The 11535-nt window shown below is 38.0% G+C and overlaps 1 protein-coding gene across 1 annotated transcript; it reads left to right on the top strand.

The window, feature by feature from the left end:
- Positions 1 to 3208: 3208 nt before the first annotated feature.
- On the top strand, positions 3209 to 8536 carry LOC104425469 (putative disease resistance protein RGA3). Its single transcript, XM_039304194.1, has 2 exons — positions 3209 to 6390; positions 8216 to 8536. The coding sequence occupies exon 1, from the start codon at positions 4286 to 4288 to the stop codon at positions 5441 to 5443; it is 1158 nt and encodes a 385-aa protein (XP_039160128.1). The 5' UTR covers positions 3209 to 4285; the 3' UTR covers positions 5444 to 6390; positions 8216 to 8536.
- Positions 8537 to 11535: the final 2999 nt, after the last annotated feature.

Raw genomic sequence — 11535 nt, 5'->3', positions numbered from 1 at the left:
GGTTCGATGACTTCCCCGAGATTTGGTAATTTAGATCTAGATTTGGGAGCTTATGTCTCCCAATCTAAGTCTAAATTCGGATTTTTTCAAAGGTGTTTAATCTGTGGTGGTTCAATATATTGTTTTCTTCCTGTAGTGATAGTATTAAAGGTGCTGAACCTAGCTATACATTGCAAACTGTATTTTTTAAAGAAGAAGATCTCAGCGTGAAGCTGTCTTTATATTTTTACATAAAAATAGGGGAATGCCTAAACCCAAAAAAAAAGAAAAGGGAATGAATTGCCGATGACTTTGATCAAAAGAAAACTTTTGAAAAAGTCTTGAGATACGGAATCAATCAAGGTCCAATCAGATAACCAGCCAGTCAATTAGATACCTTGGATCATGGCCAACAATTATCGGGTCGCTGTCTAATTCAGTGGGAATTCGCGAAAGCAATTCCACCACCGGAGTATATTTTCGGAGAAGCATCATGTAGTCGGTGGGATGCGTCTCGTTCCAGCGCGTTACGTGGTGGGCCTGAAGTGAACGGAAAGCCGTGGGAAAGGCAGAAATGACCACCAAATCGGTAAATTAAAGTTACTTTAATTTATGCCTTTGCCTTTTATGGCTGATAATAGATTGATTGCCTTAAGCAACTCGCCGGGGCTACACACAGCTTCCCCTTCCGGCGTTAAACAAGTGAGGTAGAGGCAGCTCCCGTGCCTCGATAAATATAGCGGCTGGGGAAATTCCTGTAAGAATGGTCCTAAGCAAGACCTTAAAAGGTCCGGTCCTAAGCAAGACCTTAAAAGGCTTTGATCATCGGGAAAGTCCAGGTAGAGGGTAGTTTCATCAATCAATCGCCCCTGAAAACCCCATAAAAAACAAAAGAAAAAAAAAAGTTCATAGGTGTTAAACTATTGATCAATTTTTATTTTCCAGATTTTCCTAGATTTTCTAAAAACTACAATTATCTGGAAGTTCCTAGTTGAACTCTTGCGGCAGTTAGAATTAGGAACGAACATTGATGGAAAAATATGTCTCCTCCCCTCCTTAGAACTCTCTTGGTTATCGTTCGTTATTGTTTTCCAGATGACTACTTTTGAAGGTCAGGCAGTGAATCGCACGATGTATAGTAACTTCAAGGGCGATCGAGTCGAGGCTTTGATTTTTTGCACTGTTGTCGCGGCAATGCGTTACATGTCTAATAAATGAATAATTATGCCAACATTTTGCAATATTGCTGTGGAACTGGTTCTTTTGTGCACTATGGAAATGATGTTTACTTTAAGGTTAGTCCCCAATATTTATTGTCTACTGCCTTAAGAGACTTTCCAATGATGTTTTACATAAGTAATCGCTCCATTGGATAATGTACAGTGATGCTTGATCCTCAAGCTTGTTTTTTGATGCTGTCAACGATTTTGTTGGTGTCTATCTTTTTCTTACTATAGGCTGTACATAATTGTGTGTTCAGGTGCTTGCTCATGTTTCTCAAGTCCAATGAGGTCAAGCTTCTTCAAAAATTAGTCCACTACAAAAGTCTAACACTTGATTTAGTATAAAGAACGTTAAAAAAAAGGTCTCTGTTTAACTTCGATATTGCAATTCAATCCCATTATTGCAGAACTCCCTGATAGATTTTTAATGTAAAAACCGAGGAGCTCTTACTATATGTATGTGAACACTTGAGCTTAGTCATCTAGACCTATCGAACATGTTTAATCAGTTCAATATTTAGGCAGGTCGGAAATAGACCCAATGTAAATTAACTCATGTTTTATGCAATAATATTTGACGACTCATACTCAAATAGCTCTCTGCTAGACGTATTTGCCAAGATTGTAACCCATAATTTCCATAAATAGTTTCATATTGTTACTTTTGAAAATAAATTAACAATCAATGCATGGTATCAGAGGACATGCACTAGACCCCAAAGAATCACACCAAAGAAAGAGCTTAAAAAAATAATCATACCTCGAATTTTAGTTTGAATTAGAACAATTCAAGTAAGAAAGTAGAAGTTTTTTTTTGGTAAAGAGTAAGAAAGTAGAAGTTTGATTCTTTAATTACTAATTAAGTTTGAATAATTGCAAAGTGTCAAATGATCTAAAAGAAAAATCAAAGTACAAGAAATTGAACGTCTTTAATTAATCCAAAGTTCCCTGAAATGTAAATTTCATACATAGCCTCAATAAGAAATGGGATTAGCAAGTGGCAATTTTCTTCTTAAACAGGATCAAATCGTGTTTTTTTGTGGCATTTTTCTAATCAAACAGGATGAGATGACCATGAAGTGGCCGACCCAACATCCGATCGTGGGGCGGACGGGGAAAAAACGTCGGACTCCTTCCCTCTCTCTCGATAATTGGAAAGCACAACCAATACAAGTGAAAGGCAAAAGTCTATATACATATATATATATGTGTGTGTGTGTGTGTGTGTGTGTGTGTGTGTGTGTGTGTTAGTGGAAAGAAGAGCAAAGGACAACATCATTGTGCTAATAGATGGCCTTACCAACTTTTGCTCACGATGAGCGCATATGCAGTGTTAACCATTTTCATGTGGGGCCCATCCGCATTTCACAAATAATTATTGAACCGGTGCCCTAAAGTCCAAAGTTTTCAACCAGTGTTTCCTAATTTTACATTTCATTAATGATAACGATTCTTCTTAATTTGTTTATTTTGGTATCATGTTAATGACTAATGCTTAAAAAATCAATCAAGACTTTACTTGAAAAGTCCGATAAAAATGGTAATAGATGGGGCGAGAATCACGCAGCTGTAATAAATTTTTTGCTCGCATGCTTAGACCAATATCGAGCAATATTCCTTCCCAAAAATATATAGATTGAGCAATATCTGCTGCGCGCACTCCTCATGGTGGGCCCCCATCATTGAAGTGGAGTCATCCATTACATATAGGATACATGCTATTATATGTGAAAAGGAGGCATGAGGACATTTGTGTTTCTTTTTTTATCGAAAAAGTCCTCATTTCATTTCAAGTAGTAAAATTAGATGAACAACCCAAATGAGCTCCAGAACAAAGAACATCCAAAAGAGATTGAGGGGGACTAGAGACCTAATTCCGAGGTAGAGATGACAGAGCTTGGCTTTGGCAATCCAATTGGCGGTTTTATTTCGATCTCTCGGTACATTGATCAATTTTAATCCAAGAAATGGAGCTAGAGCAGCCGGGCCCCTTTGGACTATTTCGTTGACTTCCCAAGGGGGGTGTATCTTACCCCAAAATCGTCTGAACTGCTGTGTAGCCGTCAGACTCAACAGCAGCCCCACGTGACCCTTTCTCCTTTCCCCATTTCACAGCGTTCCAAGCCTTAGCATATCACTAGCGTTTCTAGATTCAAGGGAGACTGTGCCTTCACCGTGTGAGCAAAACTGCCGAGCAGCACCCCATTCTCGTCCCTGCACACCCTTGCTACTGATCCGTCGTTAGTTCCTGGTGTGAAGGCTCCGTCGACGTTAATTTTCACCCATCTTGGCTCCGGCGGTCTCCGTCTTACAGGAACTTCGGTAGCTTTGCTGATGTTTTGCTGCTGTGATGAAGCTGGATCTTTGAATTTTTGTTTTGACGAGAGCAAATCAGCCACCACGCCCTGCGGATCTGGCATCCTTGCTTGGAAAACTGCTGCATTCCTCTGTTTTCAGATGAGCCAGAGAGCCTCGGCTACTATTTCGGGTTTGAGAGCTTGAGGAAGGTGGCTTTTATACTCCATAAATCAGCGGTCTATACTCGTTAGTCAAACAACCAAGAACCAATTTCCTCCACCGTTTTAGCCTATTCCCTCCCTCGGAATGATATGGCAGAATCACTCCTTTCCGGCATCGCGAAAGGGGTGCTTGGGAAGATTGCCTCCCTGGCTGTCCAAGAAGTTGTCGCGATTTATGGTTTTGAGAACCAGCTTAGCGAGCTTAACGAGACGGTGACTTCCATCAAGGCAGTCTTGTTAGATGCGGAAGAGCAGCAGGCGAAGAACCACCGTCTGCAACTGTGGTTAGATCGGCTTCAAGATGTATTGTATGATGTGGAGGACGTGCTTGATGAATTCGAGTGTGAAGCCTAAAGGAAGCAGGTGATAAGTCGTTACGGGGGCATCAAAGAGAAGGTACGCCGCTTCTTTTCCGTCTCTAATCCACTAATATTCCGTGCAAAACTCAGTGGTAAGATCAAGGAGACACGGGAGAGATTATCCATAATTTCCGTTGAGAAAGATCAATTCGATCTTAATGCACAGAGTGCTAACAATGATGCAGCACATACTCGATCACGAGTGATGACTCACTCGTACGTAAACAAGTTGGAAGTTGTTGGAAGAGATATTGATAAAGAAAAGATTATCAAGATGTTGATGCATCCAGTAGATAATAAAAATATCTCGGTGATTCCCATTGTTGGAATAGGAGGTTTGGGCAAGACAACATTAGCGAAATTGGTTTACAATGATGACAGTGTGAAAGAGCAATTCAAGTTGAGAATATGGGTTTGTGTACCTGAGGACTTTGATTTAAGCAAAATTATCGAAGGAATCATCAAAGATGCAACCCATCAAAGCTTGGGTAACTTCGATATTCAGCAATTGCAAATGCTTTTGCAAGAAACCATTGAAGACAAGAAATATCTACTTGTCTTGGATGACGTATGGAGCAATGACCGCAATAGATGGAATGAATTGAGAAATTTGCTAAGCCAAGGAGCTAGTGGAAGTAAGATAATTGTGACAACACGAAATTCTGAAGTCGCTTTTATGATGGGAACCCATCCAACACATAATCTGAAAGGTCTTTCTCATGAAGACTCAATGGTTTTGTTCAAAAAATGTGCATTTGATGAGAAGGAAAGGGAGCCTTGTCCTAAACTCCTTGAGATTGGAAATCATATTCTTGAAAGATCACATGGAGTGCCTCTCCTTGTGAATACTCTGGGGTGCCTACTTTACACAAAGCATGAAGAACAGTATTGGGCACATATAAGAGATAGTGAAACATGGAATTTAGCAAAAGTAGAAAAGGACATTGTGCCAATACTTAAGCTTAGCTATGATTATTTACCATCCAACGTAAAACGTTGTTTCGCCGCACTGTCACTCTTTACAAAGGAAGATAAATTTAATAGCACTCAGTTCGCTCGTTGTTGGATGGCTTTAGGACTCATTAGTTCAACAAGGGAAAAAGAAGCATTAGAAGACGTAATTGTTGAGTATATCAAAGAGTTGTGGAAGAGATCTTTGATCCAAGAAGTTATGCAATATGGATCAATTTTAACTTTTGAAATGCACGATCTGGTTTATTATCTTGCATCGATTGTGGCAAAAAATGATTATTCTATGGTTGGCTTAGATACTGCAGAGATTTCAAAAGGAGTACGACATGTTTCATTCCCTAGCATTCCGTCCGAGGGAATCTCGAATTCTGATGGAGTACCCCTTTTCTAAGAAAGCGAACTTCAAAGAGGTTGCGTGCAATTACATTTCAATGCGGAGTTGATGAAATTATTACTAGAGAGTTCGTTAGAACGTGCCTCTCCAAGTTTAAGCAGTTACGGATGCTAAAATTGCCAAATGGTAGTTTTGAGGAGCTGCCAAGTTCCATTGGCAACTTGAAGTAATTGAGATCATTATATCTAGATGGTAACAAGCGATTGAAAAAGCTTCCAGATTCCATTTGTGATCTGCAAAGTTTACTAATTTATCCCTTCAACAGTGCTCAAAGCTAGGTAATTTACCCAAAAATATGAATAGGCTTATTAGTCTTAGATGTCTATTTGTAACAACAAAGCAAAAGAGTACAAGAAAGTGGTATACAATACCTAGAAAATCTGCGCCTTTTGGAAATTTGCGACTGCGAAAATCTCCAAATTTTATTTGAAGGCACTTGCCAGTTGACTCACCTTGAGCACTTAGAGATTAGCAATTGTGGGAGACCAATTTCTGTGCATTTTGAGAAATTAATCGCCCTTCATACCTTGCTGATTGAAGATTGCAAGCTCACGTTGACCCAAGAGAATAAGTCCAACTTTCCATTAAATCTTAAAATTTTGGATATAAGAAATTTGGAACAAGTGATGGAGTTGCTCCAATGTCTCGTTGGATCTTGCACTTTGGAACACTTATGCATTGATGATTGCCCAAACTTCACAGCTGTACCTGAATGGCTACCAAATCATACACATCTCAAACGTATTCAGTTCTTCGATTGTTCCGACTTGTCATTTTTGCCCCAAGGAGTCCGATCACTCACCGCCCTCAAAGAATTGCATGTCGCGGATTGTGGTGAACTGAGCAAGAGATGTCAACATACAATGGGCGAGGATTGGCCCAAAATTGCTCACATTCCTCGAATTAGAGTTGATTATAGGGATGTACAATGGACTGAAGATTAGGTATGCATCAATTTGCCTCTTCTTACATTTCTTCTTCGTTCTTAGATGTGATATAGCCGTATATAGTGAGATTCACTTCTTATATATTTTTCCTGACATCCTCACTTGATCTGACTTGTCCACGAATGCATTATGCATATTCATCACATTGAAAGTACAGTTTGATTTTCCTATGATGCAATCTCGCTTTCTCCTTTAACTTGAAAACTGGAATGTGACGTGATGTTTTCAATGCAATCTTGCTTTCTTCTTTTGATGGTTATTATTGCAGAAGGCTATAGCAATGAATCAATTGGCACTTTTATTCTGCTTATATAAAGTTGAAGAACATCATACATTCATACTCGATCAGTTGTTATCTTCAAGCATAATAATAATTTAAAAATGATTTCAAACGAAAGTATTCATGTCAAGTTCTACTTAAACTCACTTGATGATCACCTATCTTGATTTATTTATCAAATTGTTCTTGGGGAAATTCATTTTTTCGATACATCAGATAGCTTGTCTAGCTTAAGTTGTTCTATATAAATTATCAAATGAATCGTTCGCAAAGTGTCCAAAAGGACTAGTTAAGTTCTCTAACCATATCAAAAGGCAGTTGTGAAATAGTCGGACAAATATTGAAGAAAATGCACTTACTAGAAAAGCCACATATATAAGAAACTTTACAACTCCTTTTACTTCAGAAAAAAATTTCGTTTTCCATTTTTATTTTTTAGTAAAAGGGGAAGCAGAAACAGGTTCAAAAAGTTTAAGCAAAAATAAAGGTTTTCTTTCTGAGTGCAACTTTGAATTAAAATATGGAGAATACTAAAAGGTCTATGTTGAGTCTATATGTTTAATTCGAAAACATTTTCCCTCACTTTAATTTGGCAATTATTTTTAAAAAAATAAATGCATTTTCACAATGTTTTTTCATTCTTAAATGGAAACGCAAACAAAAAAATTTGTGAACTTTGAGGAACCAAATAAGGCCTTAAATTTTCGAAGCGCATTCAGCGAAGTTCTATATGTACTTAGGGGCACTTTTCAATTTCTTTTTTCCTGATAAGTAAACCATGTCATATTCACCCAATATGATTAGTATATAGTAACTTAAAAGCATTACAGCTACTCCTCCAGGCATTGTAGGTTCTCATCCAAACTTTTAAGACTTGTTTGTTTCTAAGTAAGCAAAGGTATTTTTCTTTTTCACCAAAATTTAAAATGTTATTTGAATTTCATAAATTTATTAAAATATTATATGTGAATCTACTTGCGTATATTTATGATTATAAATTGTCAAAATTTCAGGTATATTTTATAAACAAAAAGCCCAAGTTTCTGTGCCATAGGTTTTTAGATTGAGGCTATGTGTAGACTCCCCATTTTGATGTAACCTAACAATAGAAAATTAAGATTCATTATTCGAGTAACATTAGCACACTGTTCAAAACTAATGTGAACCATCAAATGGGTAAGTGCTTACCCATAGTGTGCACACAGCACATAAAAGTATGGTTTCCACATGTCATTTCGGATACTTGTCCCTTGGAGTTATGATATTATTTTCTTTTAAAAAAGAATTTCAAAAACACTGATAAGAAAACCAAAATTTCCACTCATTTTTATACTAGACTAAAACTACTACATGGACTTTTATAGAAACAAATCGGACACCCATTTAGAATTTAATTTGGCTAAACAAATGAAAAAGCATCTTGGTAAAATAGATTATATGAGAGTGACAAATTTGCACAGCACCACCATAAATGCCATAATACTATGTTATAGATACTCCAAGCTTATTTCTTTTTTCTTTTTATTTTTCTTATGAGTGTAGGTGAACTCCCATGATCTATTTGACATTCCTGTGGCTCTCCGCAAAGATTTGGACGCGCACTCAATTAATCCTTTGTCAATCTCTTTCATTTTCAGGGATTAAAGCCATGGCCGTTGATATTGTACTTTTCTTTTTCCTTGAATCGGTGTTGTTCTTTATGATTTGCTTGCGTTTGTATTACAAATTTCTCTATGGAGAAAGTACCTTATTTGTATTGTATAAAACTTACCGGAGCATTATCTATATTTGAACTTCCTTAGAACAATTTTTTGTCCTTCATTCATGGATAGTGTATGAAATCACGATGCATCTCCATACCTTATTTTTGGTAAATTTGTCTTTTATTTGATCTTTTTGTCTAGACTCTTAAAGAGTTTCCTCAAAATAATGTCTTTAAAAAACCACATTGATCTTTCTAAATAGGAGGATTATTTTTTTTTTCCGCTTTTGCTGTAAAGACTGGATCTTATGAAAAATTAATTCACTGCCAGCTCAGATCTCATGCCCTCCCATATTTGGAATGGGATCTCAAGGAAAAACCGGGCTCGTTGAATTCATGTATAACCACAAAAAGGTCTTAAGTATGCATTTCGATATATGGATATACATATCCAATGATCTGAATCTAAAAGAGCTCTTGAAAAAGTCTGGAGAGACGCTATCAGTCAAGGCTTGATCATAGTTCTAGCTGCTATCAGGTACCTTGGACATTGAGCAACTGAAGGCTCATCTAAATAATTAGTAAACGATGAGAAGCTTTTCCCCGTACTGGATGATGGATGGGACAACAGTTGTACTTTTAGAAAGTGGAACGACATGAGAGACTCGTTCACGGAAGGCGCTAAGGGAAGTTTTCTAGCTGCGACAACCTGCAGACACGAAGCCGTTTCCTAATGCATTTGTATTAGCATTCAAGTTAAAAGCCCTTCTTCTTCTCGGGACACTCTCTTGCCTTTCCTCAGATGGGCATTCGACCGCAAGCAAGAAAATCCAGGTTTGGAGACTGCAATCAAAATCACCTACAAATGCAAACTAGTTTCTCTTCCTGTGAAATCTCTCGGTGGCTTACTTCATAGGCTAAAAGCGACCGGTCAACGATAATGGGCATCGATAAGAGAGAGTAGCAGCATGCGTGAATCGGTAACAAAGACAAAACGACATCCTTCCTGCACTCGAATTAATCGGTAACATGGAAACCTTGTTTCGCAAAGATTATTGGCACCCCTGCTTTCTTTTGAGTTTTGAGTAATTTTGGAGCAGATGTTGATTAATACGCCTGTCGAGCGAAAAGCAAGCGCAGGAAGAAGCTGGCAAAGATCATGTCAAAAGGAAGCCGAGTCTTTGCTATACAAAATGCATGATCTAGTGCAGAATCTTGCTTAATCAGTTTCACAAAGTGAGTATTTGACAGTAAATTCGAACGTTAAAGCCTCAATTTAGTTCGATTGACAAAGAATCCACCAATGGATTTAACATTCCAAGCAATCGCATTTCAAGAGATTGCACTCTTTTTCTACTGTTTGGATGAAAATTCGTGAAGTTTAGGTCTTTTTATGAAAACACATCACAATCAATGGTTGAGTTGGGTTATAATTTTCCTTTTTTTCGCTTTCTTTTTCTGTTTCTACATCTTCCTGTCCTGACTAAGGCCGCATAGATCTGCCACTCACCCACCACCACATCGCCACCCAACCATGCCACCATGAGGCCTCGCCTTCGCATCTCCTTTCGCATATGATGTCTAAACATTTTTATAAACGATGAATATATTTTATTTATTTATTTTTGTAAGTGATATAAGCGATCATTTTTAGCAAAAGATTTTTTTAAATTATTCACTTTCCGCAAAACAAACAGAGTATTTATGTTGCTCTGTTAATTTTGAATTTTTTGCCAAGCAAACATTATAATTCTTGCTGCTGCTTTACATCAAAACCTCAACCTTTATTAGTGTTTTTTTTTTCCGTCAATGTCCAGGATTTCTTGATTTTGCAGTCTGGGTAATTTTTCTATTGCTAGATGATTGCTAGATTTAATTTGTTTTTGGGTCAGGTAATTGCTAGAATGGTAATAAGGTGGTCTATTCTCTTTTTATCGTTTTTTTAGGCTTATTTTGGGCATTGGCTCTCTTAATTTTTTATTTTTTTATTTTTGGTGGGGGCGGTTGATGGGTGAGTAGTGGAGCTGGTAATTCCCGAAAGAACATGGATAAGCAATAAATTACTAGCAATATTTAATACAACGTCTTGACCGTCGAACATCCATAATATCCGTTGACCATGAATAATTAGCAACCTACCCGGTATTATATTCAGGTCGTTGCCTTCATTGACGTTTGCCTTCTTTGTCATATAGAGATGTCTTGACGTCTTTCTTTTTCTCGTTTTCGAAATGACTGTCCCATTCCAGGAATCCTTCATTATATGAGGGACAAACGCTAATATGAAACGTGGACATTGACCATCAAATTTTACGAGCCAAACAGCCAGAAATCAATTTCCTCCACCGTTTTAGCCCATTCCCTCCCCGGAAAAACATGGCAGAATCACTCCTTTTTAGCATCGCAGAGGGGGTGCTTTGGAAGATAGCCTCCCGCACCCTCCACGAAGCCGCAGCGATTTATGGCATCGAGAACCAGATCAGCGAGCTCAGAGAGACGTTGACTGCCATCAAGGCAGTGTTGTTAGATGCGGAGGAGCAGCAGGCGAAGAACCACCGTCTGCAAGTGTGGTTAGATCGGCTTCAAGATGTATTTTATGATGCGGAAGACGTACTCGATGAGCTCGAGTGCGAAGCTTTAAGAAAGCAGGTGTTAAGCCGCTATGGGGGCATCTATGGGAAGGTATGCCGATTCTTTTCCCTCTCTAATCCAATCATGTTCAGTGCAAAAATCAGTCATAAAATCAAGGAGATAAGGGAGAGACTATCCAGAATTTCTACAGATAAAGATCAATTCGGTCTTAATGTGCGGAGTGCTGACAATAGTGTGACACATATGCAATCACGAGATATGACTTACTCGTTTATAAACAAGTCAGATGTCTTCGGAAGAGATCTTGATAGGAAAAAGATAATTAAGTTGTTGCAGCCAACATATGACAAAAACCTCTCAGTGATTCCCATTGTTGGAATAGGAGGTTTGGGCAAGACAACCGTGGCTAAATTAGTCTACAATGATGACAGCGTGAAAGAGCAATTTGAGTTGTGCATATAGGTGTGTATGCTTGAGGACTTCGATTTAAAGAAAACTATTGAAGAAATCATTGAAGATGCAACTGGTCAAAGTTTGGGCAACTTTAATATTCAGCAGTTACAAACTC

Source organism: Eucalyptus grandis, chromosome 11 (genome assembly GCF_016545825.1).
Source record: "Eucalyptus grandis isolate ANBG69807.140 chromosome 11, ASM1654582v1, whole genome shotgun sequence".
Lineage (NCBI taxonomy): Eukaryota > Viridiplantae > Streptophyta > Magnoliopsida > Myrtales > Myrtaceae > Eucalyptus > Eucalyptus grandis.
This window is presented reverse-complemented; position numbering and strand designations above follow the sequence as displayed.